Source organism: Cicer arietinum, chromosome 6 (assembly GCF_000331145.2).
Source record: "Cicer arietinum cultivar CDC Frontier isolate Library 1 chromosome 6, Cicar.CDCFrontier_v2.0, whole genome shotgun sequence".
NCBI lineage: Eukaryota > Viridiplantae > Streptophyta > Magnoliopsida > Fabales > Fabaceae > Cicer > Cicer arietinum.
Genome location: NC_021165.2, coordinates 30048398 through 30072140, shown reverse-complemented (window position 1 = coordinate 30072140; position 23743 = coordinate 30048398). Strand labels below are relative to the sequence as shown.

General features: G+C 30.6%; 1 protein-coding gene across 1 annotated transcript; it reads right to left on the bottom strand.

Moving 5' to 3' along the window:
- Window positions 1-19235: 19235 nt before the first annotated feature.
- Window positions 19236-23027, bottom strand: LOC101497109 (receptor-like protein 6). The gene has a single exon (XM_004506662.4). The coding sequence runs from the start codon at window positions 22768-22770 to the stop codon at window positions 19390-19392; it is 3381 nt and encodes a 1126-aa protein (XP_004506719.1). The 5' UTR covers window positions 22771-23027; the 3' UTR covers window positions 19236-19389.
- Between the last annotated feature and the right edge of the window lie 716 nt (window positions 23028-23743).

Below are 23743 nucleotides of genomic sequence, written 5' to 3'. Positions count from 1 at the left end.
CAATTCGTGCAGAAATCTGATATGGTCCAATGAATTTCGGAGTCAACTTCTTCGATTTCAAGCAGCCTCTGATAAGCAGCCTCTTAAGTTGCACTGACTCTGATAATGCAACAAAGGTGATCAATTATTGGAAATGAATGTGTATATGATTATGTAAATATTAAATTGTTCGTGTTTCAAGTTTTCTAATTGTTGGGAATCGGTGTATAGAGTTAGAGTAGTCGAGAGCATCTAAAAATGAAATAGTTCTATATTTCTGCAATCGGATTATTGATTATATATTGATACTATGAGAATATGTTTCATTTTTTGGGTTGCACTGACTATGAAAAATAAATTTCAATGATTCTGATGGATTAAAGTCAACGGCTCTGATGGAAGGTCAAAGGCTTTGATAGATAGAGCAAAATATTGAATTGGACTTAGTCGTATCCTTACTTCTGAAGATCCAAGAATAAGCCCATATTTGTTCCCGCCAAATCCAATCAAGCATATGAAGGAAGACTTAGCTAAATGATTTCCAAATGTAATCTGAACAAATATGCACAATATATTTCTAGAAGAATTGATCCTATTAGATTGGGAAACAAAACATGTCTAATGGTCATATTATCAGGATCTTATCAATCTTAACTATATTTGGAAGAAATAATGGTTGACTAAACTAGAATGGAGATATGATTCAAAATCCTTAAGGGATAATATTGAAACCCTAATTTTTCCAATAAATAGCAATCAAAGCTTAATAACGAAAGCATGAAGTCACAAACTCAAAATTCCTAAAAATTAAACTTATTCAGAAAAACCTCAAAAGCAAAAAAATTTTGAAGTATTCAGAACTTAAGATTTTAAGTTCTAGCAAAGCACTCGTTGAAAGAAAAATATTCTAAGTGTTGTAGAGTGGAAAAATCATTGTATAAAATTTGCTTAGTAGAAGCAAAACCAAACCAGTTTCCAAGTTATTGTAACCCATCCTAATAGTGGATTTAGTGTGCCTCACAAAATATGTGGATCTCAAGTTGTGTTGAGAAGACTTGACTTGTAAGGTCAAATGGGTTGTTTGCCTCTAACAATCTATTGGTTTCATGTTGTGTAGAGAAGACTTGACTTGTAGGGTCAATGAGTGATTTGCCTCAAAAAGTCTGTAGGTTCATGTTGTTTTTAGAAAACTGACTTGTATGGTTAGGAGTTGTTGTAATTGAAGTTATGAATTAGTGGATAAATCATTCTTTGTGAGGGAACTGAACTTAGCTACCAATTTGGTGGTGAACCAGTATAAAATCAGGTGTTATATTTTACTTCTACATTACTTATTTTGTTGTTGCCTCCGATCCTTTAAAACAGTCACTACAAGAAAAATAAGGATTTGTGGGGGCCAAAAGCCCTCAATGGGAGAAAAGCAGCTATAACATGCATATTTGTGCTGCCTTAGGCAGCCAAAAATAAGTCCGTTACAAAGTTTTGTGGCGGCCAAAATGGCTACAAAATTTAGTTTTTTTTGTTACCATATGTGAGGGCTTAGGCCGCCATAAAAGACAAAGCAGTTTAAAAAAGTAAGCGTTTGTGAGGGCCAAAGCCGCCACAAAACATGTCCTTTGTAAGGGTTTAGAGCGCCACATAGAATGAAATGACAAAAAAATACAATTTGCGAGGGCTTAGGAAACCACAAGCTGTCCCATTTGTGGGGCTTAGGCCACAACAAATGTGTGACTTTATTGAAAAAAAATTAAAATTCAAAATTAATATTAAAATATAATGTTATATATAAAAAAATTAATACTAATATAATTTAAAAATTAAAAATGTAAATTTAAAATAAATATTATATATAAAAATAAAAATATATAATTTCTGGTTGTTGGATTGCTATGAGAATATTCTACATCATGATGCCAATTATTGAATTTCTTATATGCATGTATATATGATTAGGTGAATGTGAAAGTGTTTGTGTTTCAAGCGTTTTAAGTATTTGGAATTTGTGAATAGTTTTTAGAGTAATAGAGAGTGTTTAAAAGTGAAATAATTCTATATTTCTTTATTTTAATTGGTGATTCATATTGATGCAAGTGTCCTTTCTTTTGTGGTTATAACTAATTGTAAATTACAAATAAATTATTGGAAATGTGTAATTAAGTGAGTTTTTAACTTGAAGTAAGGAGTAGGAGTTGTGGTGCCGCCTTCGCACTCGTAAATCATGTTAAATATACTTTTAATTACCCATATTTGAATTTGAATGACTACAATTATAGTTACCTTAAGTAGTTGACTGCATGAATAAGAGGGGCTAGCTACCTCGATAATTCATGGTCGATAAAAGAGGCAACAATAACCCATTGTTATTATTGTTATAAATACTTGTTAATTTTATTTTGAAAATAGTTAGATGTTCATCTCTTATACAATTTTAAGTGATTATGAGTCTTAATTGACATCAATGTTGAATGCTAATAATTGATTACATGACGCAAATATTAGATTGGTGATGTGTACTGAAATTAAACATTCAATTAAGTATGTTTGGTCTTCTAAGTAATTTGCTTAAAATGAATAAGGACATTGTATTAGTATATTATTTGTTCTATATTCTCTCATTTCATAAGGACTAGAACTAATGTATGAGTTCTATAAATGAATTTTGTTTGTAAGACTTTGAAAATTAATTTGGACTATGAGTGTGTTTAACTATATATGAAAATATTTATCTTATTTCACTATGATTATACACCAAAAAAATTTATAGATTAAGTGATTGTATGTCATTGAGTTGTTATATGTATTTCTATTTGAAATTCTCGAAGGTGTGAAATATTTTAAATATTCTTCTATATGTCTAACTTTTGGGAAACTTGTAGAGTAATTATTGTTTCGATTTATACATTCTTTAAGAAGAGTAAAACTAATATAATAATGTTTGAGGAGTTTGTTGAACTTGAAAGCGTATTTGATATATGTTTTATTTGATACAACTGAATGTGGTATGTTGTTGGTGAATATGATGTGTATAATCGATTTATGGTGTCATGTTAGCCTATTATGCTAAACTAATTGATTTTTGACATATTGTGCTTAAATAAGTAGTGCATGACTTAAAAATGTTTATAAACTAAGTTTGAATATCGAGGGTGATAAATTAGATATTAGTTGTGTACTATTCACTATAAATTTCGAGGACGAAATTTCTTTTAGGAGGAGAGAATTGTAGCACCCCAAATTTTATAATAAATTATTTTACTAATGAAATATGATTTTAAATAATTAGTTTGATTTTAAAATTATTTTAGAATACATGGTAATAAATTTCGTGATTAGTTTTTGTTATAAGGGTGCTTTAGATTATAAGCTACTTTTTTATACATATTGAACTACATGAGCAATCTAAATAACAAATATTATATTTTTTATATTTTTCTAAATAGTATTTTAGTGTAATATTTGAATGAATGAGATCTTAGAAGATTTTACGTGTATATACTCGTACCAAATTAATGTAATATTTTTTTGTGCGTTTGACTTGATATTAAGTATTCACATAGTTATATTTCAATTATTTATAACTATTTTTTATTTTTAGTTATTTTTTTATAAATAATTATCTTGAGATAGAATTGATATTGTGTTTGATTTCGTTTATTTTTATATACTTGTTATGACATTGTGATTTTATATATATTTATTATGATTTAGTAATTAATATAAAATATTGATGTTATATTTATTTATTTTATAATTTTGACTATTTTCTAATATGTTGGTATTATTATATTGTGAGTATTTTGAGAAATAAGTATAATTGTAGAGATATTTTGAATGTGAGAGTTTCAATTATTAGTAATATCTTTTTTTTATATGGATTATTTTAATTACTCTAATTTATAAAATATTAGTAATGTTTGGAAAACTGTGTTTTGAGTAATATTAAAAAAGAGATTAAATAATTATTAATTTTGGTTTTAGTAAAATAAAAATAATAATAGTAAAACAAAAACATAAATAAATGGACCAATGGGTTTGACCCATGTGTGAACCCTAATTATTAATAAAATAAAACAAAACAAAGGGAAGTGAGTTGGAAGGGCAGCCGTAAAACCAAAGAGGAAACACAACAATAACCTATCGTTTGACACCAATATCGATGATCGATAACTATTCCAGAAAATTTTCTCCATTTTTGCCCAAATTTGAGTATGTTATTCCATTCATTTAACTAGTCAATTAAACATGATTTTTCAGATTTTTAACAACCTTAATTTCTCTCTAAAATACCTGACTTCTCCGTTTGTAGAATTCGTTATTTTGCACCGTTCTCCTTCACTGTAAGTCCGATTTGAGTGAAACCAACGCCAAAACGACCGTGTGAAAAAGTGACTATATTATCCACTGATTAGTTTTCTGATTTATGGTAATTTTCCTTGACCGAATTTCGAATTTAATTTTTAGAGTATCTTCTCATAATTTATTTTTAACGTTTACCCATAAACTGTCGAGTTAGATCCATTGAAGGACAAAGAGTCAATGAAGAACAAACGACGTTTGCTCGTGGAATCGTATTTGTGTGTGAAAGCGTCGGAATAAGGTAAGGGGTGAGAGAGCATTTGAATTCATGAGTATAATATAATGTGAGATGAACGAGAAAACTGTATTTCCCAACGATTCATTCGGGGCTCGCTACGTACGGCAGTAGCCTTTTGAGTGATAAATTGATTAATGTAAAAATATGGGAATTGTGAGATTAAAATCTGGAATAGAAATATTTTTAAGGTGTTGATTGATTTAACTTTGTTAAATGTGTGGTATTTGATATTATTGTGATGTTTGATTTATTTTTATTAAATGTGTGATATTTAATATTATTATGATATTGGATGTCGAATGAATTTTATGTATATGTTTGTTTAGACGTGTTTATGTGATGTGATAATAAATGGTGGGTGCATTTTGATAAGTTTATGTGATTATGATGATGTATGATTAATAATAAAGATGTTATAAATTTGTGATGAGTCTATGTGATGATTTATGATTGATGATAATGATGCTATAAAATTGTGATGAGTTTATCTGATGAGATATGATTAATGAGAGTGGTGTTGTGAATTTGTGATGAGAATATTGAAGTAACCCCATAGTGATGAAATAATGGTGATTCCAATTTGTGTTTGAGGTGACGGTCTTAATGAAGTATCATAGGCCAACAAGGCGAGAAAATAAATATTGAGAATTTATGAAGTGGAGACTATTTGTCATCATATAGGTAGGGTCTGACAAGCCTAGTGATTCTGGGAAAGTACAACTGAATGAGCCTGATTGTGGCGGTCTGTTGTTGAGCCTTAAGGCAAGATCGTTAGACCTTGGAGGTATTCGGGTGGAGAATTCCTAGGTGACTTGGAGGCAGCACTCCAAATGTCGGGAGCTACCATGAAACACACGTTTACCTCGACTGTCACGTATATGTGTCTCGGGTTGAGTTGAGGGGATCTATGAGGACATGACCAATTTGAATTATCCGTCCACCGGAATGGTGGCATATATCAAACCTCCTAACCAAGTACTTCAGAGTTAGAATGGTACCACATTGCGAAGTAGAGTCTAAGCTCATGCATAGAATTGCATTTTATTGTGATTGTTTTGTTGTGATTAACATGTATCGTGTGTGGTGATAATTTCTCTTAGACGATTTGATGTTATAGTGAAATTTGTTGATTTTTCTTGAGTGATTTTGACTTTTTAATGTGATATTTTTTTGATGGAATGTTTGTGTAATGATACGGTTCTATTATGATTGTTTGCGTGTTCTTCTTACTTGTATTATAATGTCATTATGATTTCGAAACTCACCTCCTTCGTTGTTTGTGTTTGACTAGCTTGGCCCTGCGTTTGCGAAATCGCAGTTGTTACAGGTTAATGAATCTTGAAGTTCAAGTTTGGGAGGAACCACGCTCTAATAGGTGATACCGGGAATAAGAGTTTAATTTGTATTTTACTTATTTAATTTGAAACGAATTTTTGGATGAAAATCTTAGAAGTACTAGTAAGTTTTTAAATTAAACCAAGTAATAATACTTAAGTTAAGCTTATTGAGATTACATTATTTTCACGGAGAAAATAAGTTTAAAGCGTTCCTTTTGATTTTGAGAAATTTGATATCCTAAGCGAAAAATAAAATTTTTTCTTTTCTTGGAAACATATTTTTATATATCTACTGCAAATTTTTTAGAAATAAAATATAAATTATTATTTTGCTTAACGTTTTGTTTTGAAAATCATTAAGTTAAATCGGTATTGAGAACGGGGAATCTCTTAATGACTTATTTAATTAATGTTGTTTGAAAGTCGTTTCGGTAAATGAGTATTAAGAATGGGGAATCTCTTAATATGACTGTTTGCTTAACGTTTTGTTTTGAAAATCATTAAGTTAAATCGGTATTGAGAACGGGGAATCTCTTAATGACTTATTTAATTAATGTTGTTTGAAAGTCGTTTCGGTAAATGAGTATTAAGAATGGGGAATCTCTTAATATGACTGTTTGCTTAACGTTTTGTTTTGAAAATCATTAAGTTAAATCGGTATTGAGAACGGGGAATCTCTTAATGACTTATTTAATTAATGTTGTTTGAAAGTCGTTTCGGTAAATGAGTATTAAGAATGGGGAATCTCTTAATATGACTGTTTGCTTAACGTTTTGTTTTGAAAATCATTAAGTTAAATCGGTATTAAGAACGGGGAATCTCTTAATGACTTATTTAATTAATGTTGTTTGAAAGTCGTTTCGGTAAATGAGTATTAAGAATGGGGAATCTCTTAATATGACTGTTTGCTTAACGTTTTGTTTTGAAAATCATTAAGTTAAATCGGTATTAAGAACGGGGAATCTCTTAATGACTTATTTAATTAATGTTGTTTGAAAGTCGTTTCGGTAAATGAGTATTAAGAATGGGGAATCTCTTAATATGACTGTTTGCTTAACGTTTTGTTTTGAAAATCATTAAGTTAAATCGGTATTGAGAACGGGGAATCTCTTAATGACTTATTTAATTAATGTTGTTTGAAAGTCGTTTCGGTAAATGAGTATTAAGAATGGGGAATCTCTTAATATGACTGTTTGCTTAACGTTTTGTTTTGAAAATCATTAAGTTAAATCGGTATTGAGAACGGGGAATCTCTTAATGACTTATTTAATTAATGTTGTTTGAAAGTCGTTTCGGTAAATGAGTATTAAGAATGGGGAATCTCTTAATATGACTGTTTGCTTAACGTTTTGTTTTGAAAATCATTAAGTTAAATCGGTATTGAGAACGGGGAATCTCTTAATGACTTATTTAATTAATGTTGTTTGAAAGTCGTTTCGGTAAATGAGTATTAAGAATGGGGAATCTCTTAATATGACTGTTTGCTTAACGTTTTGTTTTGAAAATCATTAAGTTAAATCGGTATTAAGAACGGGGAATCTCTTAATGACTTATTTAATTAATGTTGTTTGAAAGTCGTTTCGGTAAATGAGTATTAAGAATGGGGAATCTCTTAATATGACTGTTTGCTTAACGTTTTGTTTTGAAAATCATTAAGTTAAATCGGTATTAAGAACGGGGAATCTCTTAATGACTTATTTAATTAATGTTGTTTGAAAGTCGTTTCGGTAAATGAGTATTAAGAATGGGGAATCTCTTAATATGACTGTTTGCTTAACGTTTTGTTTTGAAAATCATTAAGTTAAATCGGTATTGAGAACGGGGAATCTCTTAATGACTTATTTAATTAATGTTGTTTGAAAGTCGTTTCGGTAAATGAGTATTAAGAATGGGGAATCTCTTAATATGACTGTTTGCTTAACGTTTTGTTTTGAAAATCATTAAGTTAAATCGGTATTGAGAACGGGGAATCTCTTAATGACTTATTTAATTAATGTTGTTTGAAAGTCGTTTCGGTAAATGAGTATTAAGAATGGGGAATCTCTTAATATGACTGTTTGCTTAACGTTTTGTTTTGAAAATCATTAAGTTAAATCGGTATTGAGAACGGGGAATCTCTTAATGACTTATTTAATTAATGTTGTTTGAAAGTCGTTTCGGTAAATGAGTATTAAGAATGGGGAATCTCTTAATATGACTGTTTGCTTAACGTTTTGTTTTGAAAATCATTAAGTTAAATCGGTATTAAGAACGGGGAATCTCTTAATGACTTATTTAATTAATGTTGTTTGAAAGTCGTTTCGGTAAATGAGTATTAAGAATGGGGAATCTCTTAATATGACTGTTTGCTTAACGTTTTGTTTTGAAAATCATTAAGTTAAATCGGTATTAAGAACGGGGAATCTCTTAATGACTTATTTAATTAATGTTGTTTGAAAGTCGTTTCGGTAAATGAGTATTAAGAATGGGGAATCTCTTAATATGACTGTTTGCTTAACGTTTTGTTTTGAAAATCATTAAGTTAAATCGGTATTGAGAACGGGGAATCTCTTAATGACTTATTTAATTAATGTTGTTTGAAAGTCGTTTCGGTAAATGAGTATTAAGAATGGGGAATCTCTTAATATGACTGTTTGCTTAACGTTTTGTTTTGAAAATCATTAAGTTAAATCGGTATTGAGAACGGGGAATCTCTTAATGACTTATTTAATTAATGTTGTTTGAAAGTCGTTTCGGTAAATGAGTATTAAGAATGGGGAATCTCTTAATATGACTGTTTGCTTAACGTTTTGTTTTGAAAATCATTAAGTTAAATCGGTATTGAGAACGGGGAATCTCTTAATGACTTATTTAATTAATGTTGTTTGAAAGTCGTTTCGGTAAATGAGTATTAAGAATGGGGAATCTCTTAATATGACTGTTTGCTTAACGTTTTGTTTTGAAAATCATTAAGTTAAATCGGTATTAAGAACGGGGAATCTCTTAATGACTTATTTAATTAATGTTGTTTGAAAGTCGTTTCGGTAAATGAGTATTAAGAATGGGGAATCTCTTAATATGACTGTTTGCTTAACGTTTTGTTTTGAAAATCATTAAGTTAAATCGGTATTAAGAACGGGGAATCTCTTAATGACTTATTTAATTAATGTTGTTTGAAAGTCGTTTCGGTAAATGAGTATTAAGAATGGGGAATCTCTTAATATGACTGTTTGCTTAACGTTTTGTTTTGAAAATCATTAAGTTAAATCGGTATTGAGAACGGGGAATCTCTTAATGACTTATTTAATTAATGTTGTTTGAAAGTCGTTTCGGTAAATGAGTATTAAGAATGGGGAATCTCTTAATATGACTGTTTGCTTAACGTTTTGTTTTGAAAATCATTAAGTTAAATCGGTATTGAGAACGGGGAATCTCTTAATGACTTATTTAATTAATGTTGTTTGAAAGTCGTTTCGGTAAATGAGTATTAAGAATGGGGAATCTCTTAATATGACTGTTTGCTTAACGTTTTGTTTTGAAAATCATTAAGTTAAATCGGTATTGAGAACGGGGAATCTCTTAATGACTTATTTAATTAATGTTGTTTGAAAGTCGTTTCGGTAAATGAGTATTAAGAATGGGGAATCTCTTAATATGACTGTTTGCTTAACGTTTTGTTTTGAAAATCATTAAGTTAAATCGGTATTAAGAACGGGGAATCTCTTAATGACTTATTTAATTAATGTTGTTTGAAAGTCGTTTCGGTAAATGAGTATTAAGAATGGGGAATCTCTTAATATGACTGTTTGCTTAACGTTTTGTTTTGAAAATCATTAAGTTAAATCGGTATTAAGAACGGGGAATCTCTTAATGACTTATTTAATTAATGTTGTTTGAAAGTCGTTTCGGTAAATGAGTATTAAGAATGGGGAATCTCTTAATATGACTGTTTGCTTAACGTTTTGTTTTGAAAATCATTAAGTTAAATCGGTATTGAGAACGGGGAATCTCTTAATGACTTATTTAATTAATGTTGTTTGAAAGTCGTTTCGGTAAATGAGTATTAAGAATGGGGAATCTCTTAATATGACTGTTTGCTTAACGTTTTGTTTTGAAAATCATTAAGTTAAATCGGTATTGAGAACGGGGAATCTCTTAATGACTTATTTAATTAATGTTGTTTGAAAGTCGTTTCGGTAAATGAGTATTAAGAATGGGGAATCTCTTAATATGACTGTTTGCTTAACGTTTTGTTTTGAAAATCATTAAGTTAAATCGGTATTGAGAACGGGGAATCTCTTAATGACTTATTTAATTAATGTTGTTTGAAAGTCGTTTCGGTAAATGAGTATTAAGAATGGGGAATCTCTTAATATGACTGTTTGCTTAACGTTTTGTTTTGAAAATCATTAAGTTAAATCGGTATTAAGAACGGGGAATCTCTTAATGACTTATTTAATTAATGTTGTTTGAAAGTCGTTTCGGTAAATGAGTATTAAGAATGGGGAATCTCTTAATATGACTGTTTGCTTAACGTTTTGTTTTGAAAATCATTAAGTTAAATCGGTATTAAGAACGGGGAATCTCTTAATGACTTATTTAATTAATGTTGTTTGAAAGTCGTTTCGGTAAATGAGTATTAAGAATGGGGAATCTCTTAATATGACTGTTTGCTTAACGTTTTGTTTTGAAAATCATTAAGTTAAATCGGTATTGAGAACGGGGAATCTCTTAATGACTTATTTAATTAATGTTGTTTGAAAGTCGTTTCGGTAAATGAGTATTAAGAATGGGGAATCTCTTAATATGACTGTTTGCTTAACGTTTTGTTTTGAAAATCATTAAGTTAAATCGGTATTGAGAACGGGGAATCTCTTAATGACTTATTTAATTAATGTTGTTTGAAAGTCGTTTCGGTAAATGAGTATTAAGAATGGGGAATCTCTTAATATGACTGTTTGCTTAACGTTTTGTTTTGAAAATCATTAAGTTAAATCGGTATTGAGAACGGGGAATCTCTTAATGACTTATTTAATTAATGTTGTTTGAAAGTCGTTTCGGTAAATGAGTATTAAGAATGGGGAATCTCTTAATATGACTGTTTGCTTAACGTTTTGTTTTGAAAATCATTAAGTTAAATCGGTATTAAGAACGGGGAATCTCTTAATGACTTATTTAATTAATGTTGTTTGAAAGTCGTTTCGGTAAATGAGTATTAAGAATGGGGAATCTCTTAATATGACTGTTTGCTTAACGTTTTGTTTTGAAAATCATTAAGTTAAATCGGTATTAAGAACGGGGAATCTCTTAATGACTTATTTAATTAATGTTGTTTGAAAGTCGTTTCGGTAAATGAGTATTAAGAATGGGGAATCTCTTAATATGACTGTTTGCTTAACGTTTTGTTTTGAAAATCATTAAGTTAAATCGGTATTGAGAACGGGGAATCTCTTAATGACTTATTTAATTAATGTTGTTTGAAAGTCGTTTCGGTAAATGAGTATTAAGAATGGGGAATCTCTTAATATGACTGTTTGCTTAACGTTTTGTTTTGAAAATCATTAAGTTAAATCGGTATTGAGAACGGGGAATCTCTTAATGACTTATTTAATTAATGTTGTTTGAAAGTCGTTTCGGTAAATGAGTATTAAGAATGGGGAATCTCTTAATATGACTGTTTGCTTAACGTTTTGTTTTGAAAATCATTAAGTTAAATCGGTATTGAGAACGGGGAATCTCTTAATGACTTATTTAATTAATGTTGTTTGAAAGTCGTTTCGGTAAATGAGTATTAAGAATGGGGAATCTCTTAATATGACTGTTTGCTTAACGTTTTGTTTTGAAAATCATTAAGTTAAATCGGTATTAAGAACGGGGAATCTCTTAATGACTTATTTAATTAATGTTGTTTGAAAGTCGTTTCGGTAAATGAGTATTAAGAATGGGGAATCTCTTAATATGACTGTTTGCTTAACGTTTTGTTTTGAAAATCATTAAGTTAAATCGGTATTAAGAACGGGGAATCTCTTAATGACTTATTTAATTAATGTTGTTTGAAAGTCGTTTCGGTAAATGAGTATTAAGAATGGGGAATCTCTTAATATGACTGTTTGCTTAACGTTTTGTTTTGAAAATCATTAAGTTAAATCGGTATTGAGAACGGGGAATCTCTTAATGACTTATTTAATTAATGTTGTTTGAAAGTCGTTTCGGTAAATGAGTATTAAGAATGGGGAATCTCTTAATATGACTGTTTGCTTAACGTTTTGTTTTGAAAATCATTAAGTTAAATCGGTATTGAGAACGGGGAATCTCTTAATGACTTATTTAATTAATGTTGTTTGAAAGTCGTTTCGGTAAATGAGTATTAAGAATGGGGAATCTCTTAATATGACTGTTTGCTTAACGTTTTGTTTTGAAAATCATTAAGTTAAATCGGTATTGAGAACGGGGAATCTCTTAATGACTTATTTAATTAATGTTGTTTGAAAGTCGTTTCGGTAAATGAGTATTAAGAATGGGGAATCTCTTAATATGACTGTTTGCTTAACGTTTTGTTTTGAAAATCATTAAGTTAAATCGGTATTAAGAACGGGGAATCTCTTAATGACTTATTTAATTAATGTTGTTTGAAAGTCGTTTCGGTAAATGAGTATTAAGAATGGGGAATCTCTTAATATGACTGTTTGCTTAACGTTTTGTTTTGAAAATCATTAAGTTAAATCGGTATTAAGAACGGGGAATCTCTTAATGACTTATTTAATTAATGTTGTTTGAAAGTCGTTTCGGTAAATGAGTATTAAGAATGGGGAATCTCTTAATATGACTGTTTGCTTAACGTTTTGTTTTGAAAATCATTAAGTTAAATCGGTATTGAGAACGGGGAATCTCTTAATGACTTATTTAATTAATGTTGTTTGAAAGTCGTTTCGGTAAATGAGTATTAAGAATGGGGAATCTCTTAATATGACTGTTTGCTTAACGTTTTGTTTTGAAAATCATTAAGTTAAATCGGTATTGAGAACGGGGAATCTCTTAATGACTTATTTAATTAATGTTGTTTGAAAGTCGTTTCGGTAAATGAGTATTAAGAATGGGGAATCTCTTAATATGACTGTTTGCTTAACGTTTTGTTTTGAAAATCATTAAGTTAAATCGGTATTGAGAACGGGGAATCTCTTAATGACTTATTTAATTAATGTTGTTTGAAAGTCGTTTCGGTAAATGAGTATTAAGAATGGGGAATCTCTTAATATGACTGTTTGCTTAACGTTTTGTTTTGAAAATCATTAAGTTAAATCGGTATTAAGAACGGGGAATCTCTTAATGACTTATTTAATTAATGTTGTTTGAAAGTCGTTTCGGTAAATGAGTATTAAGAATGGGGAATCTCTTAATATGACTGTTTGCTTAACGTTTTGTTTTGAAAATCATTAAGTTAAATCGGTATTGAGAACGGGGAATCTCTTAATGACTTATTTAATTAATGTTGTTTGAAAGTCGTTTCGGTAAATGAGTATTAAGAATGGGGAATCTCTTAATATGACTGTTTGCTTAACGTTTTGTTTTGAAAATCATTAAGTTAAATCGGTATTGAGAACGGGGAATCTCTTAATGACTTATTTAATTAATGTTGTTTGAAAGTCGTTTCGGTAAATGAGTATTAAGAATGGGGAATCTCTTAATATGACTGTTTGCTTAACGTTTTGTTTTGAAAATCATTAAGTTAAATCGGTATTAAGAACGGGGAATCTCTTAATGACTTATTTAATTAATGTTGTTTGAAAGTCGTTTCGGTAAATGAGTATTAAGAATGGGGAATCTCTTAATATGACTGTTTGCTTAACGTTTTGTTTTGAAAATCATTAAGTTAAATCGGTATTAAGAACGGGGAATCTCTTAATGACTTATTTAATTAATGTTGTTTGAAAGTCGTTTCGGTAAATGAGTATTAAGAATGGGGAATCTCTTAATATGACTGTTTGCTTAACGTTTTGTTTTGAAAATCATTAAGTTAAATCGGTATTAAGAACGGGGAATCTCTTAATGACTTATTTAATTAATGTTGTTTGAAAGTCGTTTAAGTTAAATGGGTATTAAAAATGGGGAATCTTTTAATACCTCGGTTTACTTAATGTGTATTTGAGGAAAATGTTTAAGTTAACTGGGCGTTGAGAATGGGGAATCTCTTAATGTCTCGGTTACTTAACTATCGTTTTTGAAAATCGTTTCGGTAAATGAGTATTAAGAATGGGGAATCTCTTAATATGACTGTTTGCTTAACGTTTTGTTTTGAAAATCATTAAGTTAAATCGGTATTAAGAACGGGGAATCTCTTAATGACTTATTTAATTAATGTTGTTTGAAAGTCGTTTAAGTTAAATGGGTATTAAAAATGGGGAATCTTTTAATACCTCGGTTTACTTAATGTGTATTTGAGGAAAATGTTTAAGTTAACTGGGCGTTGAGAATGGGGAATCTCTTAATGTCTCGGTTACTTAACTATCGTTTTTGAAAATCGTTTCGGTAAATGAGTATTAAGAATGGGGAATCTCTTAATATGACTGTTTGCTTAACGTTTTGTTTTGAAAATCATTAAGTTAAATCGGTATTAAGAACGGGGAATCTCTTAATGACTTATTTAATTAATGTTGTTTGAAGGTCGTTTAAGTTAAATGGGTATTAAAAATGGGGAATCTTTTAATATCTGCATTTGCTTAACGATTGTTGTGAATGGAGTCTGTGTATGCTCATGCATTTCATTTGGTAAATTGTGTCGACCCGTGATAGGTGACACCTTGGTAAACTGTACGGACCCGTGATAGGTTGTACGTTTGCGATTTATATTTTAGTAAATCGTGTTGACCCGTGATAGGTGACACCTCGGTAAACTGTACTGACCCGTGATAGGTGGTACGTTTACGATTTACGTTTTTGGTAAATTGTGTTGACCCGTGATAGGTGACACCATGGTAACTGTACTGACCCGTGATAGGTGGTACATTTACGATTCCCGCTTTTTCTTTTAGTAAATCGTGTTGACCCGTGATAGGTGACACCATGGTAACTGTACTGACCCGTGATAGGTGGTACATTTACGATTTACATTTTTGGTGGATTGTGCTGACCCGTGATAGGTGGCACCTCGGTAAACAGTACTGGTCTGTGATAGGCGGTACGTTTACGATTCCCGCTTTTTCTTTTAGTAAATCGTGTTGACCCGTGATAGGTGACACCATGGTAACTGTACTGACCCGTGATAGGTGGTACATTTACGATTCCCGCTTTTTCTTTTAGTAAATCGTGTTGACCCGTGATAGGTGACACCATGGTAACTGTACTGACCCGTGATAGGTGGTACATTTACGATTTCCGCTTTTTCTTTTAGTAAATCGTGTTGACCCGTGATAGGTGACACCTCGGTAAACTGTACTGACCCGTGATAGGTGGTACGTTTATGATTTACGCATTTTAGTAAATCGTGTTGACCCGTGATAGGTGGCACCTCGGTAATTGGTACTTTGGCCTGCGATAGGCGGTACGATTATGATTTACGGCCCTTCGAGGAGGGTTTTGGTTTGGAATTCCGAGTCCATGCATTTTGGCATATACGCATTGCATTAGGGTGCTTGGCACGCGAGTCGTGGTTGATTTGAGTTTTATGATTAAGTGATTTGAATTTGAGTCGTTGTGGTAATTGCGTTGAAAATGCTAAGTGTTATGTGTTGATTGTTGTGTGTAAGTATGATGGTTATCGAGATCCCAATTGTCGTGGTAATTGCGTTGAAAATGCTAAGTGTTATGTGTTGATTGTTGTGTGTAAGTATGATGGTTATCGAGATCCCAATTGCCGTGGTAATCGCGTAGGAATTGCTAAGTGTTAGGTTGTGAACTTGATTAGGAATGACTTGGGTTAATTCATGAATTTTTGGAAAAATGATCAGGGAAATCGATTTCCCAATCGATTGGATGGTAGACAGGGACTTGGCCAAATTGACAAAATCGATTAGCCAATCGATTTTGTAATCAGTTTTCAAAAATCATTTATGAAATCGATTGCCCAATCGATTGGGCCTTAAGTCAGGGACTCATCCATATTCGACCAAATCGATGTGGACATCGATTGGCATTAAGTCAGGGGCTCAATCATCCTGTCAATCGATTGCCCAATCGATTGAATTAAGCCCAGGATTCTGTCTTCATCAAAATCCTTCACCCCAATCGATTGCCTAATCGATTGGCTCAGTGAAAATCCTCAGTTTTAGTTGTATGATTGTTTGCTCATGAAACTGTCCATGTCTTGATTTGTTGTGTTATAATTAGGGGATTGAGAACCTCATTTTACTTTCATTTTTAATTGGCAAAGTATTGTATGAACTTTTCGCATATTGAAAATCCTGTTAAGGTGCATGCTTAGTTGAAAAGTTATTTTGAGCATTTAAAAACTTAATTGCTATGTGTTAACTGTTATTTTTTGGTTGGTGACCCTTTACAATTATTGTGGAAATCTGGGCTTTGCCCTCAGATGAGAGTCAAGACGGTCCTACCGGTTCGTACCCTACGGACGGGAATGGAGATGGGAACGCTTGACTGCAGTTACGTTAGGAGGATCTCACGGGGCGCGTGGAGATCACTCAGGGTGTATAGCTTTTTGGTAGGATGATCAGATTAGGATGATGTATAGGGACTAGGTGTCCTTCTTTTTGGATTGGAGTATTTTTAGCTTGGAAAACTGTACTCATACTAATATTGTCAGTTTGACTTCTTATTTGAATGGGTTCCATGTACCATTTGTTGTTGTGTAAATGTTTTGGATTTATAATTGGAGAAACTTTTCCGCTGCTTGTAAATAATAATGACTCAATTATTTATCCAAAGGCATTTCCTTATTTATTTCTCTGTTTTGGTTTAATCTCTTTCAAAAAAAAAAATATACCCTCGCTTTGAAAAACGGGGTGTTACAATCAACGTCTCTTCTTTCTCCTCTAGGCTGTTATCACTTACTATCCCTTCTTTCTTAACTCTCTATTTTTTCGATCTAAATTTTTCAATCTCATGTTTACAAACTTCATTTTTTTCATATTTGTTGTTTTAAATCTGTTAGTCTTGTTCTAATCTATCTCGCACTTGTTTTTATTTTGTATTAGGGTTTTTATCTCTACTTATTGGTTTGCACAAATTTGTCTCTGCATTTTTCAGATTTGAGAGGTAAAGTATATTATTAAATTTAGTTATTATCGTTACTTTTTAGATTTGTTGATTTGATTTCATATAACTAATTTATTTTTATTTGTTTATTTTTCATTTTATCTGCTTATTATTTTCCATATATGTAAGGTAATATTATTTTATTTATGTTATGTTTACATTACAATATTTATTGGTTTGCCTTTTGTTATAATATTTTCACTGCATAATAATAATTAATGATTTCTAACCACTATTATTGATGTTCTTATCTTTTTTTGTTTATAAATGTATTTTTTTTTTTTAAGTTGGATTTCAAGTGTATGTTTTTTTTAATTCAGGTGTATGCTGTATCATTAACTTGTGGTTGAAGTTTATGCTTTTGTTTCAAATGTATACTTCATTTTTAACTTGTGTTTCAATTGTATACTTTATTTTTAATTTGTAAAAGTATTTTTTTTTTTGCATGCTTTTTTTTTTTGTAAATATATTATAGGGTAATATATTATTTTTATATTTATATTTCATGTTGATATATATTTCAAATGTATGCTATATTTTTATGATTATAAATGAATGTTATCTTTTTAATTTTTTTTCTAAGATATGTTTAAAGTTTTTGGTTATTTAATTTAAATGTATGTTTTCATTTTAACTTGTGTTTGAGGTTTATGTTTTTTCTTCAAATGTGTGATTCCTTCATATGCATTTCTTTTAATTTCCTTTTACACTATATATTTGAAATCACACAAATTTAACTCAAATATTGATTTTTGGTTCTATGACAATATTAACGCAAGTGTTTTTGGAAATGATATAAATTGTTGTTCTTCATGGTAAGTTATTATTGTTATATCTTATTATTATTATTTTATTTGTCCGTTTGATTTTATCAATTTAAGTCAGATTACTCTAATTGTGTGTGGACCAAAACTACACATAACCAAAATTGTTAAATACCAACAACTGTTAGTAACCAAAATTGTTAGTAACCACAACTACAATTGTAACTCTATTAGTAATCTAAAATGTTTGTTGTAGATATATGTTAGCATATATTAACGTTTCTGTTATAAGCAAGTACACAAATATAATTTGTTATTCTTATATAATTACCCTTCTATCTCCCAACAACTAGTGCATGATAATCCAAGATTGATTTCGCCTGCAAGTCATAGAAGAACAAGTTTTTTTTTTTTTATCTTAAGTCAATTGTGAACTATTAGAATTTTATGTTTGATAAAATTAAAGTACTGAGCATGAATATTGGTCTTCTAGGTTGCTGGAATTCTTGCAGATTGTTTGTTGTTAAATATTTATTTAACATTAGCTAAGTTAATAACAGCAATTTATATTATTTTGAACATATTTTGGTATGTCAACTTGATTTCTTAGTTTGACTTTATTGTTTATTCAAATTGGCTGATCTAATCATGTTGATTGCATTATTTTTCATTCAAACTAGGCTCCTATACATGAAACTAAACTAAAGTAAAATTTGACATTATCAAGTTTAGAATTTATTAATGTTGATTGCAACACACGTATTGAATTATTTTTCCTATGGCACAAACTACCAGCATATTTTTACAATTATTAGTGAATACTAATTTTTTAGGTTGGACTCCAAAGATTGAGGTTGACAATGGGAACAAATTGAAAGCATATGTTGTTATTTGTATTGTCACAAAATCAATTGAAACTATTAATATTTTTAAAAAGTGTATATTAATATTAGACTTTATTTACAACTTAAATTTAGAATTGTGTATTAATATTAGACTTTATCTATAACTTGAATTTGGCTCCGTTGTTGTACTTAAAAAACTAAGTTGTTGGTTGTTGCACTTGAAAAACAAAGTCAATGTTAAATTTGTAGTTGTATGTGATATAATTGAAGTTTATTTTTTATTAATTGTGAATGTAATTTAAATAGGACAAAGTAGTCCAATTTTAAAGAAAAAAATGAACACAATTTTTTACTTTAAATGGGTCAAAAGTAACCATAAAATTTACAATAAACTACTAGTTTCATGATAAATCACAAAAAAATAGTTAGTTATTTTGATAAACATGTTATTAGCCTAAAAAATTTGAATGGTCCAAAAAAATTGTGACCGAACATTGACTTTATTTCTTAACCTTTAACTCATCAAACCGATATTAACACTCTTTGATTTCTCATTGCTTGGTTTCCACAGTTGGAAATGATTTTATATGTTTATGTACAATACATATACATGTATTCATTCAGAGAAAAGAATAAAAGTAAACAAAAACAGAAGCTCAATTTTTCATCTTTTGTATATGTGACTATGAAGAATATGAATCTGATAAATTGGTTGAATTTGAAGCTGGTGATGAATTGTAGCATGTGCAGTTGGAGTCATGAACAACCTTTTTGTTAATAATATCAAGTTTGGAACAAAAGACACAATACAACCTTTGATAACTCAAATCATTTTCATCTTCATTGTAATCACTGTCATCTGTCATATTAGAGTCATCTTTTGTGTCATCTTCATCATCATCATTGCCAATTGGGGTATAAGTTAATCCAAATAATGGAAGAATTGCAATGAGAATTTTATCAATGATGCCATTGCTCCATTTCCTACCTCTCTCCCAAATCATCAATGGTGCAAAAACTAGCCCAGCTCCAACTCCAAAACCAACTCCACTGAATATATACTGCCAATCAAGTTCAACGACAGATTCTTTTGTCGTTCGACTTGTATTGGTGCTGGTGCAGTTTGTTGTCAATGGAGGTCCACATAGTTTTTCATTACCAATGAAAGAAGTTTCTTGAAATGATTGAAGTTGAGTACCTGTAGGGATTTTTCCTGAGAGTTGATTATAAGAGAGGTTTAGGAATGATAGGAAAGAAAGATTTGAAAGCTCTGTTGGAATTTTTCCTTCCAGTGAATTGTTTGATAGATCTAAGGACTCAAGCTGCTGTAGATTTCCAATTGAGGATGGAATTTGGCCAGAAAGTGCATTGTTTGACAAGTTGAGCACATAGAGTGCTATGAAGTCGAATAACTGTTTTGGTATTTCGCCATCGAAATGATTGGATGAGAAATCGATAGAAGTGAAGACAGTTAGAATTTTAACCAACTCAAGCTGTTGACCTTTGCTTGTAACTGTCACTGAATCCTGATAATATATTTGACTGAATTGAAGAATCTGAAATCGGACATGGTTTACCTTTGAATCAGATTGGTTTTCATCAGACATCATTGCCTCCCACTTTGTGAAGCAATTTCCAGGTAGCTTGCCACTGAAGTTATTAAAGGCTATATCAACTATTTGAAGCTTGTGCCAAGTGCCATTGGTCTTTTGACATCTGAGGGTACCATAGAACCTGTTTTGGCGCAAGACGAGGACACGGAGTGTGGATATGTTCTTCAACATGCATGGAAATGTGTCATGGATATTGTTATTTGCAAGGTCTAACACTTCTAATGCTGAGCAATTCACAAGAGATTTTGGAATCTTTCCATCTAACTTATTCTTTTTGAGATCTAGAGTCCTTAGAACACAATCAGGTGGGAACTCATCTGGAATAAAGCCTTTGAGATTGTTCATCTTCAGATTTAATACCACAAGGGTTTCAGTCATTGACATTAGACATGATGGAATTGTTCCAGAAATGTTATTAATGGAAAGATCAAGCACTTGAAGATTCAAAGCATTGCAGATGGAATCAGGAATATTTCCATCTAAACTATTATTTGAAAGAGAAAGAAAAGTGGTGAAATTCAGGTAGTTACCAATATCTTGTGGGATAACTAAGCCAAATTTGTTCATTGAGTAATCTAAATACGAAGCGTATTTAGGAAAAACAGGTATTGATCCCTGCAATTGGTTGTTATGAAGGTCAAGGGATATCAAATTTGAAGTGAGATTTTGCAAAGGTTCTTCCAAATTTGTGAGCATATTGTGAGAAACATTAAGACTTTGAAGATTTGGTAGCATCCATATCCAGTTGGGTATTGTTCCTTGAATTTGATTATGTGAAAGGTCTAGAATGGCTAATTTGGATTTGTTTCTCAAGAAACTGGGGAAAGTTTTCAGGTTGCAAGATGCCAAATTTAGTGTGCTAATATTGTGAAAGGAAGACTGGTTGGCATTTGCATCATTCACATTGATTGAAATGTTATTGAATGAAAGGTCTATTGCAGTTAAATTTATAAGCTTCAAAAGCTCATCTAGCTGCAGTGAACCATTCAACCTATTAGAGGAAAGATCCAAGAAAGAAAGTGAACTGAGCTGGAAGATAGATATTGGAAAAGGCCCTGATAGACTATTGCTACTTAAATCAAGAGTGTTCACTACAGATGAAGACAAAATTATGAACTTGTCAAATTTACTAAACTGGTTGAATGAAAGTCTAATCTTCTGCACTGATGCAAGTGTAAAAAGTGATGAAGGAATGTTCCCATTGATAGAATTATAACTCAAGTCAATGCTAACAAGATTATGCAGTCCTTCAAAGTGAGAAGATAATGGAATTGCACCACTTAAATGATTATGAGAAAGGTCTAGGTGGGTAAGGTTTTTGGCCATCCTAAATGATGGCATTTGACCTGTAAACCTATTGGATGAAAAATCTATGTATCTAAGTTCTGTAAGGTTTGACAGTGAATTGGGAAGTGTTCCATTAAATTTACAATTAGAAAGATCTATTTCAGATAAGTGCCTCATTTTACCAATAGTGTATGGAAATGATCCATTGAAGCTTGTGTTACTTACCCTTAAGGTTTGAAGAGATCCAGTTGGCAGAAATTCTGGAAATGAACCACGGAGATTGTAGTTGAAGGATAAGTCAATAAATGACAATGTTTCCATTTGGAAAATCTCTGGTGGAAATGTTCCAGTCAATCCACAAAATGGAATACTAAGGATAGTCAAATTTTTAAAATTGACAAATGTTTTAGGCACTGTGGATGTAAAGTTGTTACCATCAAGAATAATGATTGATAGATTCTCAAGTTTAGACAAAGACAAATCAAGTGGTCCTGATAAATTGCAATATGACATACTCAATTCTTGCAAGTCATGGAGTGATGACAAATCATTGCACCATTTTTGTCTTTGAGCTGTTATACTTACACCATCCAAATACAATTGCCTAATACTAGTGAGATTTTGAACAAGCTTTTGTAGATTTGGTTTCTCAAGTTTCAACCCTTGTCCAATTAAATAGCTAAAAGAAGAGATATCAAGAGTAACCAACCTTGTAAGTTGAGAAATCTCAATAGGAATCTGCCCCACAAAGCTAGCATATGACAAATTCAGATAAGTTAACATCTGCAACTTGTTGAATCCTGATGGAATAACAGAACTGAAATTGTTAACTGCAAAGTTTAATTTTTGAAGATGTTGGAGATCAAAAAGACTACTTGTATTGTCAAATCCACCAGAGATTGATTCACCACTCAGATCAAGACCAATAACAAATCCTTTACTGTCACATGTTACACCAATCCAATCACAGCAAGCAATGCTTGAATTCCACAACTTCAGTTTGGTAGAACTTTCGGGCTTGAAAGTGAGACTGTTCTTTAATTGAAGTAGCAATGATTGTTGATCAACAAGACAATTTCCAGAAGCAACATAAACATGAAAAGTGAGATATATGCAGTAAAAGAAAATATTAAAGGAAAAAAATGAAATCAATGTAATTCTCATTGGTCTCTACTCTTGGTTACTGGCACAGAAGATAGAACTTAGAAAACGAAATAAGGGAACAAATATTGATTAATATTATAAAGTTGTAGAGCCATGAAAGAAGACTCTTGTGCCTAAAATTACTGAAGATGTTGCAAGATTCAAAGTAAACGGTGTCATGTCATAACTCATAAGTCATAAACTTAATTATCTAGAGTGATATTTTGCCAGAAAAGAGAGAAAAATATCAAGCAATGTTTAGTGGCTGAACAACATTATTTTTTTATTGCATTCTACGCGCTTTTATGTCGACCCATCTGATTTGTTGACTTTTTTTTTGGTAGCTTCTGAAATGGGACTTTGAAGTTTTGGTTAATTATTCAAAACAAAACAATGACCCCACCACTTGTCACAGAACACATTTTCCTTATATTGGTGGCCATCAACTTACTATTTTTAAATTGCGGTTGCAAACCGTAAATTTATTTTTCATTAGCAAAAAATATAAAATATTGTAATTTATTATTGATCTTATAACTCAGGTATCAAGTAAATAGTCACATTGGTTGCTGAAAAACGATAAGCAGTATTACAGTAGTTCTCGAAAGAAGATAAACTATTTAAATTTTATTTTTATTAGTTATTTTGATCTATAACGTTAATTTTGATTTATTTTTTTAGTTAATTATATTGAGTTGTTACTAATTTTGATATGTCAAAAATTGATTTGGCATAAATTATCATTTAAATGTCTCTTGTCACACATAATTAGTTTTATATGAAAATTTAATTATTTATAAATTTTTTTATTTAAATTCTTTTATTTATACAATGTATTCTTCATTTAAACTCTCTTTTATATAATTTGAGTTTGTAATTTGTATGCACATATAGTATAAAATATTTTATACTGTTATTACATCATAATCATTTATGTCCATTATTTTAAATATAATTATCATATAAATCAAATATTTTTTATTATTAAATAATT